This window comes from Anabas testudineus, chromosome 18 (genome assembly GCF_900324465.2).
Source record: "Anabas testudineus chromosome 18, fAnaTes1.2, whole genome shotgun sequence".
In the NCBI taxonomy this organism is placed as follows: Eukaryota; Metazoa; Chordata; class Actinopteri; order Anabantiformes; family Anabantidae; genus Anabas; species Anabas testudineus.
Window position 1 is genome coordinate 10631117 of NC_046627.1, and position 27452 is coordinate 10658568.

General features: G+C 37.9%; 2 protein-coding genes and 1 long non-coding RNA gene across 3 annotated transcripts in view; 2 read left to right on the forward strand and 1 right to left on the reverse strand.

Annotated features, from left to right (window-relative positions):
• Positions 1-573: 573 nt before the first annotated feature.
• Positions 574-27452, forward strand: part of LOC113168482 (trichohyalin-like) — a 928554-nt gene continuing 901675 nt past the window's right edge. Inside the window, exons 1-4 of the mRNA XM_033326585.1 lie at positions 574-621; positions 714-839; positions 982-1160; positions 1520-1600. Of these exons, the coding sequence (XP_033182476.1) occupies positions 824-839; positions 982-1160; positions 1520-1600 (276 nt within the window). The 5' untranslated portion in view covers positions 574-621; positions 714-823. The remainder of the gene's footprint in view (positions 622-713; positions 840-981; positions 1161-1519; positions 1601-27452) is intronic.
• LOC117153041 lies at positions 10707-11026 on the reverse strand. The gene is made up of 2 exons (XR_004463448.1): positions 10982-11026; positions 10707-10777 (listed from the first exon to the last, which is right to left on the reverse strand). It is a non-coding gene; the product is annotated as an uncharacterized LOC117153041 (long non-coding RNA).
• Positions 19058-22298, forward strand: LOC113151542 (lamin-A-like). The gene is made up of 8 exons (XM_033326609.1): positions 19058-19198; positions 19333-19469; positions 19682-19786; positions 20159-20269; positions 20655-20726; positions 21481-21582; positions 21886-21993; positions 22119-22298. The coding sequence occupies exons 2-8, from the start codon at positions 19368-19370 to the stop codon at positions 22260-22262; spliced, it is 744 nt and encodes a 247-aa protein (XP_033182500.1). The 5' UTR covers positions 19058-19198; positions 19333-19367; the 3' UTR covers positions 22263-22298.

Consider the following 27452-nt stretch of genomic DNA (forward strand, 5'->3'; position numbering starts at 1 on the left):
TAAATGTCTAACTTCTCTTCATAGATGCAGTACAGTCTGTTTTACTGTAAATTTAGTTTTGGAGATTTTAAAAGGATAGCTTTGCAAATTATGAACTTTAAAATGTCTTTCTAGCTGGCAACAAAGTAATTTACCTACTCACTGTGGTCAAACAAATATGATTGAAGTACCACCAAGGTATTAGTTAACCTACTAATTAAATTTTATGCAGTTCTTCACTTCAAAATATGGGGTAAACTTTACTAACGGTAGTTACCTATTGTGCATCTCAGACTTTTGTGATTGCATTAGTGACCAGATTTTAAAGCTTATCTTCCTTTTACTCATCTTCAGGTGCTTCTGCTTCACCTGTCATCAGTTTAACAGAGATTGATGGAGATAAGGATGGAGTGGTTTTACAGTGTGAGTCTAAAGGCTGGTATCCAGAGCCTGAGCTGTTGTGGCTGGACGCTAAGGGAAAGAACCTCTCTGCTGGACCTACAGAGACAGTCAGAGGTCCTGATGACCTCTATACTGTCAGCAGCAGAGTGACTGTGGAGAAGAAACACAGCAATAACATCATCTGTAGAGTCCAACAGAGCAACATCAACCAAATCAGAGAGACACAGATACATATATCAGGTTAAGAAAAAGGAATAAAAGGAATTGATTACTCTTTTACTCTGAAATAGTTTTACATTAATACAATGTTATTCTTTGTTTTCTCATCTCAGATTATTTCTTTAACCTCCAGTCTGGTTACTCCACTGTCACAGTTGGTTTGACTGTTAGTTTCGCTGTTTGCCTCCTGTTGATTCCTTTACTTCTCGTCATTTTTTGTAAGATGCAAAAAATAATCAGTAAGTCGTAAATTCATTACACTGACTTTAAATGGATATATTCCCTTTGTTTATGTTTTTATTGCATTTCCAATCAACACATTTTTAGACTAATAAACCTATATCTTTAATCTGCTGTGATACTGCTTTTTTACCTACACAGGGCTCAAGAGACGTCAGTGGGCTGAAAATGATCATGCAGCAAAGAAAAACTTATGTGAAAGTAACACTGAAGACCAGATTTGTATGGAAGAAGAACGAGAGAGAGAACAGCTTATAGCATGTGAATCAGAGAAAGTGGAGGATTTTATCAATGGGAATGTGGAAAAGAAGACCAAATGTGTAAGTAGCAATTTTTTTTTTTAGCAGGGATATGAAGGTACAGAAAATTAATTAAAGCTGAGACAATGAGAAGTCTGTGCATAAAAGTAGAGAAAGAGATTTAATGGGGATTCAAATAACAGAAAAGAAAAATAAGTAAAAAAAAAACATCTAGGAAAAAATATTTAATTGTTTAATTTTATTATTTTAATGTTTGTAATTATAGAGAAATCTTTAATGGACAAAAGACCAAACATCTGAATAAAGATCTCTTAATATTTAGTTTGATTTTTTTTTTTAGTTGCACTTAAATTGAAAGTCCGACCTGAGCAGAGCTTCATTTTTGTGTTTTACTGTGTTTTATTTTTCTCATGTTAAAGAAGCAGCAGATGAGACAGGAAGCTGAGAACAGTGAGAGTGTGAAGAACCTGAAAGAGGAGCTGGAGACCAAGAAGAAAGAGGTTTATTCACACTTTAACATGACAAGACACTTTTTTCTTCCAGCCATAGTTTACACAAGGTGCAGGTTAAACCAGTCCTGACAGAAACCAGATTTAATTTTCTGTCACACATGTACATTTATAATACTGTAATTTAAAGCTGTTCGTTCGTAATAAATAAACCATTACCTCATTTAGTTTCACTGTTCTTCCAGGTTGAAATGAAACAAGCTGAGCTGCAGCAGCTGCAGGAAGGGAATCAGAACATAGAGGAGAACCTGCAGACTCTGAGGAAAAAGCTGGAGAGCAAGAACAAAGAGGTTCTTATCTTAATACTGATCTTTCTGTATTTAGAAATGTCTGATCATCTCTGCTGTCAGAAACACACTGACTGGATCAAATACACCTGGTTCACTTTGTCAAAAATATCCACACTTAGTATGTTACCTACAGTATAAAACCCACTTAAGATACTGAGTTTTCTAATCACATGTATGATCTGATATGTTCATCATGTGTCTCTTTATCTTTTCCTCTCAGCTTGAAAGAATCAAAGCCACTAAGTTTTCCATACACGATTTGGTAAGTATGCCGCACACATACTAAAAGACCCTGTAATATAAAATAAAATGCAAATTAAGAAACATGAAAACTGGATTCTTTATTATTTAATTTATTTCTGTATTGACTTTTGGCTCATTGTGTAGACTGATCCCTCAGTTGAGGAACATCAGAAGAAAAGGAGAGTGGCTGAAAGAGAGGCAGCATCATTGAGGAAGCAGCTAGAGACTAAGATCAAAGAGGTTTGTATTTTTATGTTTCCTTAAAAGACTTACATTGACATTATTTTGTTTCTAGTTATTTTTCTGTGTTGAGGCCTCAATCAAATAAAAAAATCTGTGGCCTGTAGCACAACACAAGTTTAGTTTAGATATGTATTAATAATAAATCCTGTTGCTGTTATTTTCTCTTTTCTCCCAGTTTAAAGAGAAACAGGTTGAAGTTCAGCAGCTTGAGGAGGAGATTCAGAGGATGGAGACCAACATCACAGAGGTTCATTCCTTCCTTCAAATCTATGTTTGTCATAATAGGTTTTGTTATGTATATTTATTTCTACGATTTATCTGACTTAAAGCATCTAATTTATTTATTAAATTGTTAATGTGTAAAAACATCTGTATAAAATTGTTAAAAAAATAATTTGTAAGAAAAACATCCTGAAGCTAAGTGGGTCAAGCCCATGTTTAAGCGTAATACATTTAAATTAATCTGTGTACTTGTTAATGTTCTTTAAAATTGTTTTTCAAAAACATTATGTTTCACATAATTAATCTGTTTTTGTTTCTCTTACATCTTCAATCTTCAAACATCAAAACGGACAGCAACAGTTCTATGTTACGTAATATTTAGTTTACTAGGACATCAATATGTAGACAAGTTTAGACAGGAGACCAGATCCAGAACCACATGTTGGGTTAAGGAACAAGATCCAAATATAGAACCTGACATCAAGTCCATTAAATGTGGAACAACCACTGTGGATCAGTATGCACAGTGAACAGTGACGAGAAAACCAGATATAAAAATATAATAATATATATATACAATAATATATTCATACACTACAAATACACACCAACATAACAATGTTAACGTTTAGAGGAGTTTTTCCCCCGGTGCTGCTCCCCCCAGGGGGATGAGTTAAACGCAGGGGACCAATTTCATTGTACTGTAACATGCAGATGTGACATATGACAGTTAAATGTGTTTATTAGATCAAATAATTTAGAGTTGGTTTAGATTCAAACTGATGTTGTATGAAGAGAATTAGAAACACAAGTTATAACCAATGAGAAATGATCATTCACTTTAATAAATGCTGTGTCTACATCTATTGATAATGAATTGTTTCTCTTCATCTCTTGAAGTTGAACATGCAGCTCCAGGCTGAGATAAACAGCAGGAGTTAAGACCTTGAACAAGAAGCTGTAGAAGATGATCAGAGGTTTGTCTTTTATCCAAATCAATTATTTTAATCATTCAATTTATTTTATTATTCTTACCTTGTTTTGTACCAAGCTCACATTTGGATCACATTTCTATTTTACAGTTACATCTCTAAGCTGATCAAATCACATATGATAATTCAGCCAGAACACATGTTGACATCTGTCTGATTAATCTGTCTTCATCTCCTCTATGTTCCAGTTGAATCAGGACGACAAATACTGGACATGTGAGGACAGAAGATACTATCATCAACAAAACTGAAAATCTTCAATATTAACATGTCTCTCACACAGTAAAAAAATCACAATTCATCCTGGTCCTGATCACAACTCACTTCTTCTCTGCAGAAACCAAACATGATCCTTAGTTTAAGAAAACATCTAAATGAGTTGAAGAGTGAAGATTTAAATCAAACATCATTATGTTAATTTTTCTGTTTTTTTGCTATGTTAAATAATTGTAGATATATAAAATATCTACTGTGGTGAAAATTCTGCGTTGTGTGGGCTGGTTTTTATTGTAAATCTATATCATTAATTAATGTTTTTACATTTATTATTAGAAATTGATATCTCTCATATGTTTCAGTCAAATATTTAAGTATTTCAAGTATTTAAGTTGTTTTATTTAAGAACCTAACATAAACATTGTTTTCCCAGTGCAGGCAAACTTTCTTTAATAAAATTTAACGTTGACTCCTCGACTGCTTTCATCATGACATTTTGGAAAAATTATGATGTAACAGAAGCATAACTGTGTCATGCCATTAATTTTAAAATTTTGTATTTCTATTCATGTTGTACAGTAAATGTCGGTGTTATTTTTTTAATTAAAAGAAGTTTGATCTATGATGTTCAGTTTAGTTCATTTTTAATAAAATTTTTTCACACGTTAATAGTAATATTACTTACAATTACAAAAGCTTTATTAAAAGAATTTAAGATACTGTCAAGCATTAGAAGCCAGTTTGTGTAGTAAAGGTTCTGCAGGGAGTTTGAGGAAGGACAGTACATGTTGTCCTGCTGCATCCCACCACACGGGGTCAGTGTTTTATAAAAGCTTGATACTAGACTTAAAAATGACATCCAACCACTTTACTGACTGTACTGACCACATGCAGGAGTAACTTGTTTTTGGTGAAAATAATCCACAGGTAAAATATCAATTTGTTATATGTTGCATTTACCAGATAAATTAATGTTTATTAGTAATTTATTAGTAATATGTATTTATGTTTGCGCAACTTCACAGTGCAGGTAAATGATCTGAAGATGTGTGAAATGCAGCAACTTGTTGGGCTGCATGTGAATAATAGACAGTGTGTGTCTGTTTGTAGAGCTTGTGATGTCTTCTAGGTTACAGCAGCATAAATAGATGGACCTCACCTGCAGGGGGGAAATCACAAATTAGTCAGAGTCTCATTGGTTTTATTTTTGTTTGTCATCCGTTCTCCTGCCACTTCCTGTTTGCCCATATATGGACTTCCTCTTCCTCCGCTTGCTGGACTGATTGATTACAGATTTGTCTCACCTGTCTGTCCCTATAGTTTTATTAGCTTCTCTCAGTGTTTTGTTTGTAGCTTCAAGTCCATCAAAACTCAATTCAGTTTGTTTGTGCGTCAAGAATTGAAATTTTTTTTGTTTGTCTGTCTGTCCGTCCGTCCTTTCCTGGATTACACTGGACTTCACCACACGTTTGTTTTTGTCCGTTTGACTTCATCCTGGATTTTTCCTTCATTTGTTGGACTTGTTTGTGAGTTTGTTGACTATTTTGCAGTGATTGTTGTTTTTTTTATTTTTATTTTGTTCCTTTGTATTGCTTGTTACTCTGTTTAGTTTGTATGTTTGTCCACTTTAGTGCTTAGATTTCTTTTATTTTGTATGTTTAGTTGGCGTGTGTTTAGTTTTTCACCTGTGTCCTTACCATTTTTGTTGTCACATTGTATTGTTTGAATATTGGTTAGTATTTCTGATTTTTGTTGGTGCTCTGTATCTTTTGGTCCTTTTTTAATTTAGCATTTTGGCCTGCGTTACAGCAGCGTTTTGTTTGTTTTATTTATATTTGTGCTTGTGTAGGTTTTTTTTTTTTTTTTTTCTCTTCCTTGTTGGTTCCCTGTTTGTGTTTGGACCGGGTCATACTAAATAAATAACCCTGTTTGGACTTGTTTGTCCAATTGTTACTTCAACCTTATCCAACACTTCATCTCTCCCCTCTCTTTTAATCAGGCGTTATCCTACTTACAGATGTTAACCTGAACATTAACTTCTAGAATAAGGGGATTGTTAAAGAATTTACAGTTAAAACCTTTTGCCAGTGATTTTATACATCGCACATCATCCTGAGTCGATTAAAATATTGTGACGAGCCTCAGAGTGAACAACTCTTCTTATTTGTATAAGAACCAACACACAGTGACAACAGATCTCAGCTCCCCCATTCAGTCACTCCGGAAGCTCTAAATCTCCCGCTTGTTTCTCCGGGGTCCCCCCCCCCCCCCCCCCCCCCCCCCCCCCCCCCCCGAAGCACACCTGACATCACGCAATGATATACACTACAAAATAAAAAAAACAATTAAAAGAAACACATAACAGGAACTGGAACAGTCAAACACCAACAGAACAATATGCCCCACCTCTGGGTCGCTACAATATTAAAGACATTTTTGAGAAACTAAAATGAAAATGTTTTGTCACTTATTTGATCATCTTCTGAGCTTTATACTGATTGTTGATTGACTTTTCTGTTCCTGTTGCTCACCTGAAGGAAGACATTCGTCGCCTGTACAATGAATTGCGACAGAAGGAGTCCTTGTAGACCAGCGTCAATTATGTCGCCTTAGACCAGTCTTTTACCACAGCCCTCCAGGACAAGGCTCTGTGGGATTCCTCTGTTTGATGCCTAACCACAATTTGCCGTCCTAGGCTGAAATTGTGACCAATGGAAGAAGGAGGAGCCAGGACCAGGAACTTCAATGTCTCCAGTTAAGCTTTTCCAATTACCACACGATCCAACCAGCATCAACACCCGCCCTAGTACGCCAATAGCGTTCGGTTGGCACAACGCTTGCAACCTTCCACAAGGACTGCACACCGGAGGTTCCAGAGGGCTCCCAAGATCTGGGTCAGTGGAGTTGGCTGCTACTTCGCGCACCCCTGGCACAGCGCTCATCTTAGATGCACAGTCCACAGACTTGGGCTCGTATCCCAGCTGTGGCCTACCTCCAGTAGGGGTCCATGGCAAGACCACCTTACCCTGCCTACCCTTGTAAGTTGTTTTGACTAAAAGTGTCTGACAGATGACTAAATGTTAATGGAATGGGGCACTTCAGCAGTCTTCAAACTTGGCTCCAATCTGACGCGTACAGTTCTTTTTCTAGATTAGATGGGAGGGAGAGGTTTTCTGTTTGACTCACAGTCCCTCCATTTAACACCTGGATATCCTTCCTTCTTATCTTCACCTCAGGGATCTGCGCCCCTCACCACTTGTCCCAGTTCCAGTTCTGTGATACAACCTCACTCAAGCTTTTTCTCATCTTGTTGCCTCGTCGACTCTGCACCACCTCGGGATAAAACACCTGTCACCAGTTGTCATCAAGGGGGGAGCAGGTGTAACTCCACATCAGTGGGCCGATTTCACCAGCTCCCTCAAAGGTCCAATCAGCAGTGCAAAGAAACTATTCTAATCTTGTTAAGCCTCTGACCAACCCCAATACTACTATTAGTATTGGGGTTCGGCAGAGGGGGTGGGGGTGTGTGGGGGGTGTTATACTAATATAAACGGTAAGTCATGAATATTTCTACTGACTTAGAATAGAAACGGTGCATTATTTTCAAATATATCAGATTTCTTTTTTGAGAATCAATTTAATTTGAACAGAACACAACATGATAGTGAAACAGCTTTAATTGCTCATTTGGAATCTCAATATAAATCAGTATGATGATGATGATGATGAACACGATATATATATAAAAAAAAACAATCAAAGAATAATAATCTAATCTATTCCAACAGGTTTTATACATCATATACAATCATAACGAGAGTTACAGTATATGGTGCGTACCCACTATAAATGGCCTGTATCAGCCACATTCAGACAAAATCTGACAAAAACTTGTAATATAAAAAGTTATTATCTGTAAGTCAACAATGATGAAACTAAACTGTGTTAAACAACAGTGTACTGTATATCAGATAAATGTCACCAAAAAATATGTCAAAAATGTGTTTATCTTGTTGTAAATTCTACAGTCCGTCCTTCACAGTCTACACAAACCAGTTCCAGTGATGATGCTGTTGTTTCTCTCTCCTCCTGTAGTCTAACAGCAGGTTTCTCCACTGTCTGCTCAGCACGCTCAGTGAATCTTGCTATGAGTGTCTCAGCCTCTGAATTTAGTTTTGCTTGAAATTAATATGATGGAAAATATTTTAATACAAATTGTTGTGATGCGGACGTGTACGCAGCAAAATGAAAACAAATGAATAAACTCTAAGATGAATTTATGCAAAACATGATGCTGACCGACTCTAACAGACAAGTTGAACAAATAGGCATTAACTTGACATAAGATTAAACACAATGCTTTTTAGATGTTTTATGGTTCTGCTGCCACTAGAGGGAGCTCACATTCACACAATTGACACTTGTGCATTGTGGCTGAGAGGTGGAGGCTGGACAGAGGAGCACTCCACTGTAGATGTAACAACCAAATTCCTAATGAACAGCAGGAATCGAATATGAGTGAGTAAAATTTGTATATATTTTGATTTACTACAGATTTCAAAAGGTTTATTCATTTGTGAAGTTGGATTTAAACTGCATTTGAAAAAAAAGTTCTATCTAAAACTATCTATAACTGCTTTGGTTTACCACCACAAGTTGTAGTTAATTTCATAGTATGAAAATACTGTGGATGTGTATTTTATTAAATAACTTTAAAATACAACATTTTACCCAAGACTTGAAAAGTGTGCAGAATTTCATGTTTTCCAATAAATGTAAGTGTAAATTACTGTAGAGCAGGGGTCTCAAACTCAATTTACCTGGGGGTCGTGGGATCATAGTCTGGGTGAGGCTGGTCCGCACCAGGCTTTCCACAATAAAATCTTTGTAAAAAAAATCCTATCTTCTCAAATCTCTTTATTTTTATTTTTTACTACAAAATAAATAAAAAATGTAAAAAAAATATTCTAAAATAAATCAGTAATAAATATAGTATATATAGTCTGCGACTATATGTGGTTTCTTCTGTCTTCTATATCTGCTGTATTCAGATTCAAATGTCTGTATTAACAGTTCTTTAACCTTTAACCTTCTTCTGAACATCAATTGAACATTGAAGAACATTAACTGTTCTTTTCTTTTCTACTCTTTGCTGCTACAGACCTTGCAGCTCTTCATTTCCCATAATCGAGCCACATTTGTCTTGAGGGAGGAAACAGCTGAGACCCTCAGTATGGTTCTCTGATTGGATTAAGCCCGGCCGATGTCCCGCCTCCAAGAGCCATATACCCTTCCGTGATTGGTTGGCTCCTCACCAACACAGTAAAGTGCCAAATATCAAACTCGAGCATTAACATTAAACTTTCATATTAAAGCAGGGGCCACAAATTATCGTCCCGCAGGCCGAGGGTTTGAGACCCCTGCTTTAGAACTAAGTGAATTAGAACTTGTCCCTTCAGGGAAGTGAACATGCTCTGCACATTGATTTGGCCCTTCCTGCTGCTACCCTCCCAGGAGCTGCTATGACTCTATTCTTAGAAACAGACCTGAGCAGCTGCTCAGTGGTTCAGCTGTTCAAATAAATGACCTGTGTTGATAAAAATAGACACTGTATCTGTGAGTTTAGTTGACTTGAACTGCCGTAATCATCAATAAATACTCTTCTACACTTTTTCTAACAACAATGCTGATTAAACTGATTTAACCTGTTTCAAACAGTGTTTTAAAGTTTGAAACATAATTAAAAAATGCTAAATACAAAGGTTTGATATAAAGTTTATTTGCAATGAATGTCAGCATGTGCAAACTTAATTCATTATAATTAGGATTAATATAGCAGTAAATATGGTGCAGATTAGTACAACAAAACTCTCTCTCCTTCTTTCTTCAGTTTCTCAACTCTTTGTGACCTAAAATAAAAAATCACAATTTAAAGGTGACTATATTTAACTTTTTCTGAAGCTCTTCACCATTATCTAGACCTTTCTAAGGCTATAGAAAATGTGTCATTATATGATCATGTGTATCATATCATGTGATCATATAACCAACATTAGTCTTACCTGGATGGTCAAATCAATCATTTCCCCTTCTAGTAATCTGGTCGATTTGGCATCAGTGTGGATCTAGACGACCATAATTCTGGCTTAGAAACTAGTGTAATATAGAAAATACACAGAAAAATTACTGTGTGTATTTACAATCACATTTAAGGCAGACTGCAATAAAATAATCAGAACAAATTGGTGATTGTGATTGTCTATCATGTTTGTTTGTTCTGCAAAACCTGGTATTATGAACGTACAGAACTTTTATTGAGTTTATAATTGACCATAATTATTATATTATAATCAGTATTATTTCATACAGTGCCACATTGTAGAATACCACTACATTCCAGGGTCTGGTTGTGGAACTTACTTATAGTTACAGCGGCATAAACAGGTTGACGTGAGTCCTCATCATCATCTGCTAGAGAGAAACCATCAGTTAGTAAGAAACTCTTTAAAGAGCTAAATATAAATATTGATACTGACAGAATAAAGGGCTCAACAGCTATTTACCTGTTTCTGTTTGTGGGTTTCTGCTCTGGTTTGACACAAAGCAGAGGCTCAAATTATCATAAGCGTCTGCAGTGTCTAAAACAAAACATCATGTTTAGTGCAACTGGAGGACGCAAAAATAGTCCAGAATTCAGTATCTGGTAAAAACATCTCAAATGAAGTGAAACTGACACTTTAACCACTTAACATTATGTTGTTGTTATTATTGTGATGTTATTATTTTATATCTCTGCTTTTAAAATGTGTCTATGATAAAAACATTATCAATCTATTAGAGTTGTTGTATTACTCTCATTTGATTTAAATATAGGTTGAGTAAACCTGTTTGCTTTTTCTGTGTTGTGACAACGACTGCATACGTCACTCCATCTGGATCATCTGCACCGTCCTCTCCATCCACTGAAACATGAAAGAAATTATGTCTAAAAACAGAAACAGCATTCAAATCACAAGGCAAATGGAAAGTAGACAGGTTTGTTTGTTGTACATCAAATTAATATGAACTGTAAACTGTAAATGTTAAGACATAACTGTTTTAAATGTTCTAAAACAATCTGTATTGAATTACTTCAGCTATAATTACAATGACATGTCTTCACTCACCCCTTTGACTTTCTTTACCTGAGCTGGATTCTGCTGTTTGTGTCTTAAAGTAAGCTGATGGATAAAAAAAACAAAAAAAAAAAACATTTATACCAACTTAGACATGAGAAGACAAATAGAATTTCCAAAACGGTAATTAGCTCAATTTGTGTGTGGTTTAATGCACTATGAACAACAAACAGGCTACAAACTGTTGTACTGAGGAGTAAAACTATTATAATAATGACCTCTAAATGTCCTAGAAAGCTTTTCTTTCATTTTAAAACTGAGTATATGGATGAAGACACAGGAAAATCTATGTTTGCACATACAATGGTGTGAAAAAGTAGTGGCCCTCTTCATGATTTCTTAGTTTTTTGCACGTTTGTCACACTTAAATGTTTCAGATCATCAAACAAATGAGGTAAAGATAACACAAGTTATCACAACATGCAGTTTTTGAATGAAGGTTTTTATTATTACGGGACAACAAAAGGCTGATTTTGGCCTTTTTTTTAAAGGCCAAAAATGGCAGTAATCAGGCCTTTTTTTTAAAGGCCTGATTACTGCCACACCTGTCCGCAATCAATCAAGAAATCTCTTAAATAGGACCTGTCTGACAAAGTGAAGTAGACGAAAAGATCTGAGACTCCATCGAACCACAGTACAGAACAACAGCCATTATCCACAAGGCAAAAACATGGAATGGTGGAGAATCTTCTGAGTAGTGACCGGCCGACCTAAATTACCTCAAGAGCACAGCGACCACTCATGTATGAGGTCACAGAAGACTCTACCTGCATCCAAAGAACTGCAGGCCTCACTTGCCTCAGTTAAGGTCAGTGTTCATGTCTCTACCCTAAGCAAGAGACTGGGTAAAAATGCTCTGCAAGCCAGAGTTCCAAGAAGAAAACCGTTGCTGAGCAAAAAAACTCCTAAAGGCTGGTTTCAGTTTTGTGAGAATACATCTTGACTTTTTGGAAAATACTCTGTGGACTGATGAGACAAAAGTTGAACTTTTTGGACGGTGTGTGTTCCATTACATCTGGCAGGAAACTTACACAACGGCAACAGAAAAAGAACATCATACCAACAGTAAAATATGGTGGTGGTAGTGTGATGGTCTGTGGCTGTTTAGCTGCTTCAGGACCTGGAAGACTTGCTGTGATAAATGGAACCACAAATTCTGCCATCTACCAATAAATCCTGAAGGAGAATGTCCAGTCCTGTTCTGTTTGTGACATCAATCTGAAGCGAACTTGGGTTCTGCAGCAGGTCAATGATCCAAAACACACCAGCAAGTCCAAACCCAGCCACATTGAAAACCCGTTTAACGTGACTGCATTACAACAATTCTGCAAAGATGAGTGGATCAAAATTCCTCCGCATGGCTGCAACAGACTCATTGAAAATGATCGCAAATGCTTGATTGAAGTTGTGGCTACTAAGTGTGGACCAACCAGTTATTAGGTACGGAGGGCAAACTGTTTTTCACACAGGGCCATGTAGTTTGTGTTTTGTTGTTCTTTGATAATAAAAAACCTTAATTCAAAAACTGCATCTTCTTTTTACTTGTCTTATCTTTGACTAATATTTAAATTTGTTTGATAATCTGAAATATTAATGTTTGACAAACATGCAAAAACTCAGAAATCAGGAAGGGGACCAAGTTTACTTCAGACAACTGTATCTGTTTTGGACAATGAGCATCATCTGTGAAGATTCTTAGTTGTCCAGGTAAAGTAAGATGGAAGTTGAGTCATGGAAACAGAACTTCCTTGTTTGGTTGAAACTAACTGCTGTGTATTTAATCACATTTGATTGTTCGTTCACTGCAAAATTAATTTAAATGTTACAGAGGAATCAATGTTTTTCTGTACCTTTGAGTTTCTTAAAATAAAGACATCTCACCACCAGCACCAAAAGGACAACACTTAGCATGGTGACAGCAATCCACAGTGTGACGCGGACGTTAAAGTAGTCATCAGAGAGTGTCTCTTCATTAGGTGGGTGAGAAGGGACAGAGAAATTATACATTTTGGTAAAATTACAAATAACACCTTCCTAAATACTTTTAACGAAAGAGTCAAAAATATGTCTACACATTTTAGTAATGCATGAACAAATGCTTATATGAAGCAGATTTTTTTTAATATTATATTTATAATTTATTTTTTTCACATTACAGCATATGACATCTGCAGTTAGTCCAGATGTCTGTGAGGTATTTCATTAAAATCATTATTCATCAATTTGTGACTCCTATTGGATCATGTCTCACCTCTCACAGCCATCCAGCTTGCTGGTGATGTTCCAATACTGGAGATTTGACACTTGTAGAAACCTTCATCAGACTTAAAAACATTGTATATTTCCATCTTGTCTGCAGGACTGTTGTGCATGGGGACATCATTTTTGTAGAAAATGCCTAAGATGGTGGACTGGTTCTTGCTCCTGCAGCGTAGCGTCACATTTGTACCTTGCATCACAGGAAGAGCTGGACTATCTAGGATCACAGGACCATCTGACAAACATGAAGACAGCACAAAATCTTTGAGGTTCATATACAATCGTAATATTATTTTTAACACAAGGCATAAACCATAAGAACATAAATTGGTAAAAGAAAGGTTTATTACAGGAATGATAAATCACAAGATACATTTGATAACTGTATCACATTGAGCAAAGGTTTCGAATGATCTATTGGGGATTTTAAATGAATCTGCAAGCATGTTTACCACAGTGTAGCAGCTGTTTGATTCCTCTGTTTCACATTTTTTAGAAGTGAGGCTCTTTTATAAATATGAATATAAGTGGATTTTACTGTTTAGAGTTTTTAATCAGCATAGTTGATTGAGCTGAGTTAATTTTGCAGAAGTCATCAGTTGGTGTTCGGACTCAACTTTAAACCAAATGCTGATAAGCTGAAAAAAAATCTGTTCATTTATGACCTGGCAAAATGATAAAGGGAAACTCATCTTTTTATTATTCTCATGCATTAAAAGATATGTTGTGCATCAAAGGGTTAATGTACTTCAACACTTTCTAAAGTGACTAGTTAGGACTTTGGAAATACAACAAACATACCAGTAATAGTGATGTTTACTCTGTCGCTTCTCTCTCCTTCACTCTCACACCAGTATTCTCCACTGTCTCCTGGATAGACTCTATCAATCATGCAGGATGATGTTGTTCTCTTACTGTCACATGTCAGATTAAATTCCTTAGAATTTCCTTTCAAGTGAGTCAGACCAACAAACCCAACACAGTCAAAAGAAACAGAGCTGAACAGAAAGTGCTGCAGTCTGTTTGGAGTGATGCGAAGAAAAGCTGTTTATGAAAACAGGAAATAGAAATTGTAAATAGAAAAATCACTAATTTGAAACTGAATCTTTCGCATATTATGGCACAAGCAAATATACAAACTTAAATTATATCATAAAGACAAATAAAAAGGATCAGAGCAGATTTTATTGTAGTTTTACAAATACAGGGGAAAAAAAGATCATCTTATTGATTTCCTGTTTGTCAATTACCTCTATTCTGAGTGTAGTTGTTGTGAACCTGTTCCCTCAGAGAAATGAGTCCAAGCATCACTGGATAAATAAATGAATAATAATGAATATAAGAAATACTGTTCATGTCTGAGGTACATAAAATGTAAATGTTAAGACTCACCTAGTCTGAAGCAGAGAGCTGTGACCTCCATATTGTCTAGTTTCAGACTGACTGAGAATCAGACTAAAATGCAACTTAACTATGTTGGTTAAGAACTTCCTCTTTCTGTGTATAGTTTATTTATATACCCCAGTTTTTGGTTAATGTGCATGCAACTCAACTACAGCGTCATGAATTTGGGTATGACTGGGGACCTTTGCTGCAAGTCATACCCTGTTTCTCCCCCAGTATTTCCTGTCTGCTGTCTGCTTTCACCCACTAAGGTATTGACTCTGGTTGCAAAGTGTGGTCTCCGTGAATTATTTTTCCATAAGGTATCATTTTGTCATCTCTTTCCAAGTTAATCAATGCACACCACCTTTTTCATTGTTTCATGGTCCAGGTCTCATGCTCATGTATTTATTGTAGGTGTTTTTTAGCAGTGAACAAGAGTCATCATGAACATTAACTGGTCTGAGGCTGTGCAGCTCTATCATTACACTGTGTATTCTGACACCTGTTGGTCATGGACAGTATTACATTGTTATGACCCCAAACATTTGTCTAGTGGAGTATAGTGTCGCTTTTCTGTCCTTCACTCTCATATCAGTATTGTCCACTGTCTCCTGTACAGGCTTTATCGCAACACTGTGTATTATCACACCTGTAGTTCATGGAGTGTTTTATACTTCACAGCAACTAGTGCTATACAGCAGCTCTATTGTTTGGGTCCAAAGATTTTCACTGAGCCATGAGGGACTATAACTGTGTCAAAGTTTACCTTGTGCATTGATATTTACAGTATTTCATTAGATTGTTTGCTATTGGTCATATCATTACCCTTATTTTCTAAGACACTCACTTTACCAACTTCTATAACGTCTATAAATTAAAAATCATGAAAACTGTGTGACCAATACAGCCTTTGATCAGGGCGTCCTCACTTCTAATGAAGCATTTCGGATGGAAGATTACATTTCTTCCAGTTGCTACAGAACAGCCTTTTTGGGATTAACATTATCAAGTCTCCTCAAAATGACTACGACTACAACACCCTTTATATTTATCTGAAACCTGATCCAATCTTGCACCTAATGGGAAAGGCTGGTAATTTAATCAGTAGTTAAAATTAACCAATAAAAATACTAGAATACATAGTATTACAGGTTCTAACAATACTTAGCAACAGAGGCAGCTTTGCGGGTAAAGTGTTTACTTCTCTCATGTCAACTCAGTCTGGCCTTTGTTCTCTGCTGCTATGTTAATCGCTTTCCAGTCTCTCATCACATTGCAGATTATGTCTGGCCTCTTGCAGAATTTGGGGGCTCAGGGGGTAGAGCAGTCGCCTCCGTACCCCAGGTTGAGTGGTTCAATTCCTGGTTCCTCCTGGCTACTTGCTGAGGTGTCCTTGGACAAGACAACGAAACCCCGTAGTGTAGCGCTGACATACCGTCTAGCAGCTGTCCACCCACAATTTCCCCAAGGGGATCAATAAAGTATTAATTAAAAAAAATATTTTAAGATTGTTTATAGATGTTACAACTTTTTTGATTAGTCTGCTAATTACCAGTAATTGTTTCATAATTTAAATGAAAACATGCAATTTGTGTAAAACTAGTTTAAACATGGCCTCTAAGTAATGGACTCAAGCCATTGAACACAAGCAATCTGACACCATCTCTTGGAAATGTGGATGTGACAGAACTGCTGCGACCAGCTCCAGTCCAACATACTCTTCTTGAGTGATAAAGGTCTCCCTCTTCCCCTCACTCCTGTATGTGTATACAGACTAAGTAGTAGATATAAGCATTTCCACTGCAGCAAATATTTATGCATGTTTTTTTGAAGGCCTGTTGAGTGTGTTTTTTAAAAAATTATTTTTTTTTCTATTTGGAGATTTTAATTAGATTGTTTGTTTTTTTTTACAAATGTAGTGTAAAAGTCATAATAATAAGTTAACATAACTTTTTTTGGTGACTTTGGAAGTATGAAGCTTTAGGTTTAAAAGTTGTACATGTGTGGTCAGTAAGTGGAGGCCATTATTATTCATTTATACAAATAATGTTGCTTGGTTTATTTTTTTCCAGTGCTTTTTCATTCATTCATTCTTTCTCTACTTAATCCGATTTGAACACGCTACTCTTTACACTCTTTATCCAAACATAACCACAGTATGCAGATCACTCATGGTAACCACCTTTGCAAGTACTGTAAACAGAGCGTGTTCCATTGAAGTCTCATACCGCACCTTTAAACTCTTTCACCACAGCCAGCTAGTTCTTCCCTTATGTTCCCTCAGGATGTGTTGTTCTTTTTTTAATCACAATTTGAAATGTGATCCGAAGCAACAGACAAAAATAGTCCCTACATTTTCCAATGACTAACGGGTCCTGCGCTCTGACTGACTTCTGTCCTCTACGCAGCTTTACTCAGGACTGACAACAGCACAGAAGTAGGAAGTAAGTAAAGCCTTTACTTGTGTTGGAAAAATTTATATTTTTGAAATTATATCACTAAATTCAACAAGTGTTTTGTCGAAATGTATATTTTAGTCTACACTTGTGATTTCAAAGATTTCAAACCTGTATGATGAATTAGCTGGTTTAAAGGGCTGATTAGAAACATTTACAGCTGATATAATCATAATATAAATCATTGGACAGCAATTACTTTGTTCTAAATATTTTTTTTACTACAACAAAAGTACAAGTAACCTTTTAAAAAACAGCATTTAAACGGACACAGTACTCTGTGTAGGTGCAGTAGTGAAAGTGAAAGTATGACTAGTTTTTATCAAAGAGATGGGACTGTTGCCAGTGAAAGTTTTTAGAAACGTATTTTTTCATACATTAATGTTGAAATATGTGTATATATGTTAATGTTTTCTCTTTGTTTTTGTAACTATTAAAGATTAGATGAATAGATTGTCCATTGGACCACAGCTCAGAACAACCAGTGTTCTGGTTGTTCATCTTCTCCTGCTACTCTATAGCACAGGTAACTTCGTTCTTTTCACATGCTAAGTTAAAATGTCATCAATATTTTAGATAAAGTGGATAAATGATGCTACTTAGCAATAAATGTAATTTTACTTTGCAATAGCTGAACATTATCTTGTAAACATTTATTAGGTTTTCTAACCTCTCTGATGCATAGACAGAAGCAGAATTAAACTGTCACTAGTTGTAACCACAGCTGTAACTGGCTAAAATACAATTCTGTATCTGTTTAACATCTATATTACACTTATATTCATTTCTTACATGTTGTACATCCCTGAGTTCTTACAGCACAATTAAAACCTAGATCTTTTACTTTCAGGTCAGTCTAAGTTAATTGGTTCATCTCAGCCAATAGTAGCCACAGTTGGTGATGACATCATTTTACCGTGTCATCTTGAACCTGCTGTGGATGTTGCTGCAATGACGTTGGAGTGGTCAACTACTGATCAGGACCCCAGATTTGTCTTTGTGTTACGTGCTGGTCAGGAACTTGTAAACACTAAACATCCATCCTACAAAGGAAGAACATCTTTGTTCACTGATGAACGGAAACATGGAAACATTTCACTGAAACTCTCCAAAGTGAAACCTGCTGATGAAGGAAAGTATCAATGCTATGTTCCAAAACTGAATGAAGCATCTTTAGTAGAGCTTGTTGTTGGTAAGTGGACTAACTTTATTTCCACAAAAACAAAATACATTAGAGGCTAATAATGTTTTTGAATTTCTCACTTTGCTTCACAGTTTGGTGCAGTACAGTCTGTTTTACTGTAAATTGAGGGATTGCTCTGCAAATTATCAACATTAAACTGGTAGTCTAGCTGTCAACAAAGTAATTTAACTACTGATTTGGGTCAAATTAATTCAATACAATATTGCCACCAAGGTACTTGTGGTTACATTGTAGTTGTAGTACTAATTAAATTTTATGTAATTCTGTACTTCAAAATATGGTGTAAACTTTACTTATGGTATTTACCTATTGTGCATCTCTTACTTGTGTAATTGTATTAGTGACCATAATTTAAAACTTTTCCTCCATTTGTTCATTATCAGGTGCTGCTGCTTCACCTGTCATCAGTTTAACAGGGATTGATGGAGATAAGGGTGGAGTGGTTTTACAGTGTAAGTCTAAAGGCTGGTATCCAGAGCCTGAGCTGTTGTGGCTGGACGCTGAGGGAAAGATCCTCTCTGCTGGACCTACAGAGACAGTCAGAGGTCCTGATGACCTCTATACTGTCAGCAGCAGAGTGACTGTGGAGAAGAGCAACAACATCATCTGTAGAGTCCAACAGAGAAACATCAACCAGACCAGAGAGACACAGATACATGTTCCAGGTTTAAAAAAATAAATAAAATGATATTATTACTCTTTATCTCTTAAATAACCTAATTTAACTTTTAGACAATCTTGATCTAAGTTTTCTCTTTTCAGATGGTTTTGTTAACATCCAGTCTGGTTCCCCTCCTCCTTCAACGTCTTATGCTCCCACAGTTGCTGTTTCTGTTAGTTTGACAGTTTGCATCCTGTTTATTCTTTTACTTGTCTTCTTTTTATGGAAGAAAAATATTATCAGTAAGTCATAAATTCATTACACTTTTAAGATTTCACTGTCTTTTTTTTCTCTATTTAATTTCCAATGAGTGAATGTGTAAACTGATAAACTTATATATTTCATCTGCTGTGATAATGATTTTCTTTCTACACAGAGTCCAATAGACATTGGTGGGCTGAAAATGATCACATGAAACAAGTAAGACAATCAAAACAGAAGCAGCAGATGAGGGAGGAAGCTGAGAACAGAGTGAGGAACCTGAAAAAGGAGCTGGAGACCAAGAAGAAAGAGGTTTATTCACACTTCAACATGACAAGACACTTTTTTCTGTCAGCCATATTGTAGACAAGGTGCAGATTAAGCACAGTGGTTCTAACACCCGGGGAAAAACGAGTCCTGACTGAAACCAGATTTATTTTTCTGTCACACATGTACATTTATAATAATCTACAGCTGTAAATCATAATGAACTATTTCCTTATTGTGTTTCACTGTTTTTCCAGGTTAAAAAGAAACAGGCTGAGCTGCAGCAGCTGCAGGAAGAGAATCAGAACATAGAGAAGAACCTGCAGAGTCTGAAGAACCAGCTGGAGAACAAGAACAAAGAGGTTGATTTGCTATTATTGATCTCTCTGTATTTATACATGTCTGATCATCTCTGCTGTCAGAAAAACACTGACTGTAACAAATACACCTGGTTCACTTTCTCAAATATGTCCCCATTTAAAACAATTATGAAACAATCAAGACTCAATAGCAAAATTGAAAATGTGGACTTGGTAATTGCTCATGGTATAAATGCAGCAACAGATCCTAAATGACCATCTAATATACAATCAAATGCAAATATCCAAATATTAAATTTTTAATGGCCAGATTGAAAATAAGAACTGAGACCCACAGACTGAATTCTTTAGTAGTTACTTAATCTTCTCTAATTACTTTTGGATCATGAAAAGTCACGTTTTAAAATGTTTCAGGATTTCTCCAAGGAGGAACATCAGAAGAACATAGAGGTTGAAAGAGAAGTGGAGTCACTGAAGGAGCAGCTGCAGACCAAAGAGATAGAGTTACAGACTAAAGTCAAAGAGGTTTGTATTTTTATTTTTCACATTCAAATACTTTTTTTAAATTTTAAACTGTGACCTGTATCATAAATCAAGTTGAACTTAGTCTAGTTTTATTGATCCTGATGTTGTTCGTCCCAGATATTCTTCATCATAAAGCTGATAATCCATCTGTCTCTGTTACCTGTAGTTTCCAACTGATGCTGGAGAACAGAGTCACTGTTCATTTAGGTCACTGCAGTTCAGCAACTAAAATAAAAGTTACTTACTACTGCTACAATAAATAAACAAGAAAACCCATTAGATAAAGACCTGATCATCTCTGCTTATGTTTTTGTACCTTAATTCAGACATGTATTAATGATAAAATATGTTCATCATATTGATGTTATTTTCCTTTTTCTCCCAGTTTGAAAACGAACAAGCTGAAGTTCAGCAGCTTCAGGAAGAGATTCAGAGGATGGAGAGCAACAACACTGAGGTTCATCTTTCTACTTTAACTAAATCTATTCATAGTTCCAGTCCAGTTATGACAGTTTTGAACTGGTTTTAGTGAGGTGGAAATCACAAATGAGGTTGGCTGTAGTATTAGAAATGTGTCATCATCTCTTGTCAGATGGACAATGAATTGATCAAAGTACATCTGGTTTACTTTCACAAACCTACCACCATTTAGTAACATGTTGCACCTAAAGCCCATTTAAGATACTTGGTTGAATAATTGCGATACACTTGATTTTCAAGTCAAATAAATTCAAATTAAATTCAATTAAACACACGTAATCATTTAAAGTCAAAATATCCACTTATACCAAGGTCAGAGCATCACAGCTGCTGGTATCTTCGAGCTGAAAGGCTGAAATATCACATATCCTCCTAAATCAAGTTTGACCAGGTGAGCTAATCTGAAATAAGTAAAGTTTTGCGGTAATTGATGCAGAGGGGAACTCCATCATCTTAACCACTTGTACTGGAGCCCATAAGCCTATCCCAGCTATATTTGGATGAGATGCAGGACAGACATACAGAGAAAGACAACCATTCACACTCAAACCTATCTGCATATGGAGAGACTGGTTAACCTAAGATGCATGTTTTGGATGGTGTGAGGAAAGAACCCATATAGACAAACAAGAATTTGACTAATTTCTCAGTTCTGTCAGTGTGTTTATTTGGGTAACCCCCACTCCCCCACCCCACCTTCAGCCAGATAAATTATGTTATTCACGTTTCAGACAGACACCTGTTTAACCACTCAGAGCTCAGCTGCTACCGAGATCACTGTGGAGGTGGACCAATACCGCAAATCCATCCGTCTCAGAAACCAGTCTCACAAGGTAATTCAATTCAATTCAATTCAATTCAATTCAATTTTATTTGTAGAGCGCTTTTTACAATTGACATTGTCACAAAGCAGCTTTACACAACCAAAGAACAGTACATGAACAGTGAATGTGTATGAATCATAATAATGATATGTATGTATGTAATTCTGTCTGTATGTGGAAATCAAATGAATTAATCATATACTGTATAAGAATGTACAATATGTACAGTTTCATGAACCTGAACAAATGCACACATATCTTAACCCATTAGGATTCACTGTTTACTCTTTGTCCCAAATTTCTCTCCGGTAGGAAAAAAATATTCAAGGTTGGACATTAATACTACAGGTCAACAATAAAAAACCCTTGATATACACATTTGAGTCCTCATCTATTCTCCAGCCTGGAGAAACTTTCACTGTGAGTGCATTTTTGCTCATTTATTTTTCACTTTTTTGTTTCCATCTTCTTTTGTTTCTCTTTTTCATATAAAAAAGACAACATTCATATCATAATACCATCTTTGTGACTTTCTAATTTTTTAGCTGTGGCTCCTTGGTTATCGTGGTGCTCATTCTGCCACAGACCGAGTTTGGTTTGACCTGGAACCCTGGAATTCTGAAGACAAATTACAGTTCACCCTAATCACCAACAATAGAGAAATCCCATGTGACCCGGTGCATGTTTAGTGAAAGATCATCATCATCTTGCCAAACACACAGCATGTAATCTCCTATATGAGGATGGGTTCCCTGTTGAGTCTGGTACGTCTCAAGGTTTCTTCCTGTTGCGACCATCGCCCTCGGCTTGCTCATCAGGGACAATCTGATTATTATGATTCATATACATTCACTGTTCATGTAAACTTCATAGTTTATTTGTGTGTAAAGCTGCTTTGTGACAATGTCAATTTTAAAAAGTGCTATGCAAATGAAATTTAATTGAATTGTAACTTTCTATTAAAGGTCCCCTTCCAATACTCTTTATGCTTAATCCTTATCATAAGAAAAGATCCAACCTTTACACTGTAAAGTCTCTGATCCACAATACAACTTTAAGGACAGAGATTAAACGTGGTCAGAAAAGACAAGGTCAAAGTATCACGGAACCTGACAGGGGCAGGTTTGTCTTATATGTTTGCACATATTAGAAAATTAGAATGAGCCCATGAACAATAGAATACTCAGTACAACACAAAAATAAATACATAAATAAATAAAAAATAACAACAGATAAACATTCATTTTTCTCATCCGCTTATCCAGGGCCGGGTCGCGGGGGGAGCAGCTTAAGCAGAGATGCCCAGACTTCCCTCTCCCTAGACACCTCCTCCAGCTCTTCCGGGGGGACACCGAGGCGTTCCCAGGCCAGCCGAGAGACATAGTCCCTCCAACGTGTCCTGGGTCTTCCCCGGGGCCTCCTCCCGGTGGGACAGGACCGGAAAACCTCCCCTATGAGGCGTCCCGGGGGCATCCGAAACAGATGCCCAAGCCACCTCAACTGGCCCCTCTCGATGCAGAGGAGCAGCGGCTCTACTCCGAGCTCCTCCCGGGTGACTGAGCGCCTCACCCTATCTCTAAGGGTGCGCCCAGCCACTCTACGGAGGAAACTCATTTCTGCCGCTTGTATCCGCGACCTTGTCCTTTCGGTCATGACCCAAAGCTCATGACCATAGGTGAGGGTAGGAACGTAGACTGACCAGTAAATCGAGAGCTTTGCCTTTCGGCTCAGCTCCTTTTTCACCACGACGGACCGGTACACCGACCGCATTACTGCTGCCGATGCACCAATCCGTCTGTCAATCTCACGCTCCCTATTTCCCTCACTCGTGAACAAGACCCCGAGATACTTAAACTCCTCCACTTGAGGGAGGATCTCCCGCCCAACCTGGAGGGTGCAAGCCACCTTTTTCCGGTTGAGAACCATGGCCTCGGACTTGGAGGTGCTTATTCTCATCCCAGCCCCTTCACACTCGGCTGCAAACCGCCCCAGTGCCTGCTGGAGGTCCCGGTCTGATGAGGCCAACAGGACAACATCATCTGCAAAAAGCAGAGATGAAATCCTGTGATTCCCAAACCGGATTCCCTCCGACCCCTGGCTGCGCCTAGAAATCCTCGCCATAAAGGTAATGAACAGGATCGGTGACAAAGGGCAGCCCTGTCGGAGTCCAACATGCACCGGGAACAAGTCTGACTTACTACCGGTAATGCGAACCAAGCTCCTACTCCGGTCATACAAGGACCGAATGGCCCTTAACAAAGGGTCCCGAATCCCGTATTCCCGGAGTACCCCCCACAGGATGCCACGAGGGACTCGGTCGAACGCCTTCTCCAAGTCCACAAAACACATGTAGACTGGATGGGTGAACTCCCATGAACCCTCAAGCACGTATGAGTATGGAGCTGGTCCAGGGTTTCCACGGCCAGGACGAAAACCGCATTGTTCCTCCTGGATCCAAGGTTCGACTAGCGGCCTAACTCTTCTCTCCAGCACTCTGGAGTAGACTTTCCCAGGGAGGCTGAGGAGTGTGATCCCCCTATAGTTGGAACACACCCTCCGGTCCCCCTTTTTAAAAAGAGGAACCACCACCCCGGTCTGCCAGTCCAGAGGTACTGTCCCCGATCTCCACGCGATGCTGCAAAGGCGTGTCAACCAAGACAGCCCTACAACATCCAGAGACTTAAGGTACTCGGGGCGAATTTCATCCGCCCCTGGTGCCTTGCCACCGAGGAGCTTACTGACTACCTCGGTGACTTCGACCAGGGAAATGGACGAATCAACCTCCGAGTCCCCAGCCTCTGCTTCCTCAACAGAAGGCGTGACGACGGGGTTGAGGAGATCCTCAAAGTATTCCTTCCACCGTCCTACAACGTCCCCAGTCGAAGTCAGCAACTCCCCACCTCCACTGTAAACAGTGTTGGCAGGAAACTGCTTTCCCCTTCTAAGGCGCCGGACGGTTTGCCAGAATTTCCTTGAGGCAGACCGATAGTCCTCCTCCATGGCCTCGCCAAACTTTTCCCAGGTCAGAGTTTTTGCCTCTGCGACCGCGCGGGCTGCGGCACGTTTGGCCTGCCGATACCCATCAGCTGCATCAGGAGTCCCACAGGCCAACCAGGCCTGATAAGACTCCTTCTTCAGCTTGACGGCTTCCCTTACTTCCGGTGTCCACCACCGGGTTCGGGGATTGCCGCCACAACAGGCACCAGAGACCCTACGGCCACAGCTCCGAACAGCCGCATTGACAACGGAGGTGGAAAACACGGTCCACTCGGACTCAATGTCTCCAGGCTCCCTCGGGACCTGATTGTAGCTCTCCCGGAGGTGGGAGTTGAAGACCTCTCTGACAGAGGGTTCCACCAGACGTTCCCAACAGACCCTCACAATACGTTTGGGTCTGCCAGGTCTATCCAGCTCCCTCCTCCGCCATCGGATCCAACTACACCAGGTGGTGATCAGTTGACAGCTCAGCCCCTCTCTTCACCCGAGTGTCCAAGACATATGGTCGGAGGTCAGATGACACAACCCCAAAGTCGATCATAGACCTCCGACCTAGGGTGTCCTGGTGCCACGTGCACTGATGGACACCCTTATGCTTGAACATGGTGTTCGTTATGGACAAGCTGTGACTAGCACAGAAGTCCAATAACAAAACACCACTCGGGTTCAGATCAGGGAGGCCGTTCCTCCCAATCACGCCCCTCCAGGTATCACTGTCATTGCCCACGTGGGCGTTGAAATAGATAAACAAACAAATAAAAACTGTGAGGTATGATAGAGTAATGGTAGAAGTTCTTGGTGACAACAACCTTTAGAGTTTTTAATTAGCATAGATGATAAACTAATGCTGATGTTGATTTAAAGTCATTAGTTATCATTTGGTAACTTGACCAATATGACAAATAGTGGTTATCACACAGAAATATTCCTACAGTGATCTATAGTTAAACCAAGTAAGTGATTTTTTTTAATTGTTTGTTTCTGTTTTTTAAGTCCTGGTTAATGATGTGTTTGCTATAAATATATATTACAATAACAATAACAACAATCTATTGTATTTAAATTCAATGTGAGTAATTTTTGCATTTTTTAACTTTGAATCATCATCATCATTATCTAGAAGTTGAGTCATAGCAACTGGACTTCCGTTAGTTATCTGAAACGTTTCGTTACTCATCCAAGTAGCTTCTTCAGTCTAACTTACTCAGCAAAATAAATTCAGGAATCCCTGGATAAACAAATGAACATTATTACATATCAGACATATGTGTCATATGTGGCATATATTAAAAAGTCCTAGATCTCGATGAATGAAATCTTCCAGTCGAAAAATCTTTATTAATTACATAGTCAAATGTGTTGAGAACAAAATAACATAATAATGATCAACAGAAATCAAAATCGGTCTGGATTCATAATCATACTTTAAAAGTAAATGTCTGCTCGAGGTCATTTTGTAGGGCCCTGACAGTGCTCTTTCTATTCCTTCTTGCAAAAAGGAGCAGATAGAGGTCCTGCTGTTGTGTTTTTTAACTTTTATTTAGTGGAGGAACACACCATCACGTTCAAAAGTTTACTCATACCCAATTGGCCAATGGTTAATCTACATACCATATAAGCTGCAGCATTCTGGATTCAGGTACAAGGGGGGATCAATGCTGCACATCATACACTGAACAATAGCATTGGAGAATTATCAGTACAGCCACAGTCTGATCTTCAAAAGTTGGTCTAAATGGTCTTGTGTCCATTGCATGTATTATACACCAATCACCCCCATCATAAAAAACAAATACCTAATATTGTGGAGATTCTCCCTCTGGAGTTAAAACAGCTTTGACCCATTAAGGCATGAACTCCTCAAGACCTCTGAAGGTGTCATCAGGTTGCATGGTGGGGTCTCCATGGATTATTTCCAATAGTGCATCCTGGTGATCTTTTCCCAAGGTAGTCAACGCACACCCTCCTTACTAACTAGATGATGTCAATAACAGCTGAACAGCAAGTGATCTTAGATCAGGCTGTCTGGTATGGTTTTGGTTAGATGAAGTTTCGCTAAAATACTCAACTCATCCTCAACCTTCTTTTGGTTACCATGAGTTCATCTTCTCCTCTGTGTATTCTTGGATCTTGGAAAGACTTCAGACCTCTGGAAGATTACGGCTCACCATAATTGTTGCCCGCTCCCAGAGACTTTCATCCCCTTATGCTCAATCTCACCTCTACTAACATGTCCTCTACACTCTTCACTCAGGGCTGAATTACAGCACAGACTGTCAGTTAAATGTTGGTGCAAACATATATGGTGGGCAAGTAGGTGTTACTATTGAAAAGAGGGCTTCCCAAGCAGGTAGAGCAGGTACAGGACAAGTTAGATCATACTCAGTGTCTTTGGAAATAACACAACATGCAACAGGCACGTTGTCCTTCTAATATAATTTTCATAAGATAAACTAAGTTTAATTGAAATTCATTTATTGAAACTGTATTTTTAGAATTGGCACATAAGTTACATGTAGATAAAAGGCCTTGTAACTATCACAGCACTCTATGTAGACATGCACTGGTGAAAATGAAAGTATGATTTTGAACATGTTTTTGTGAAACGCCCACAAACACATTAAAGAATGATGGTGGAAAAAAAAAAAAAAAGTGAAAGTATGTGATAAATGGTTAAACCAGTATTGTCTGCATGTTTAGTGCTGTGAAGAGCTTCAGGTTTTCAACAAAACCTCTATTCAGGTAAGATCTGGACTCACTGGATCACTCCAATAGGTGAAGTAGTTTTCTCTGAAGTAATAAGACGTAACAGTAGGTGAAGCAACAGAACGATGACCGTAATCATCAGAGTAAATCCATCACATAATAATTTCAGTGATATT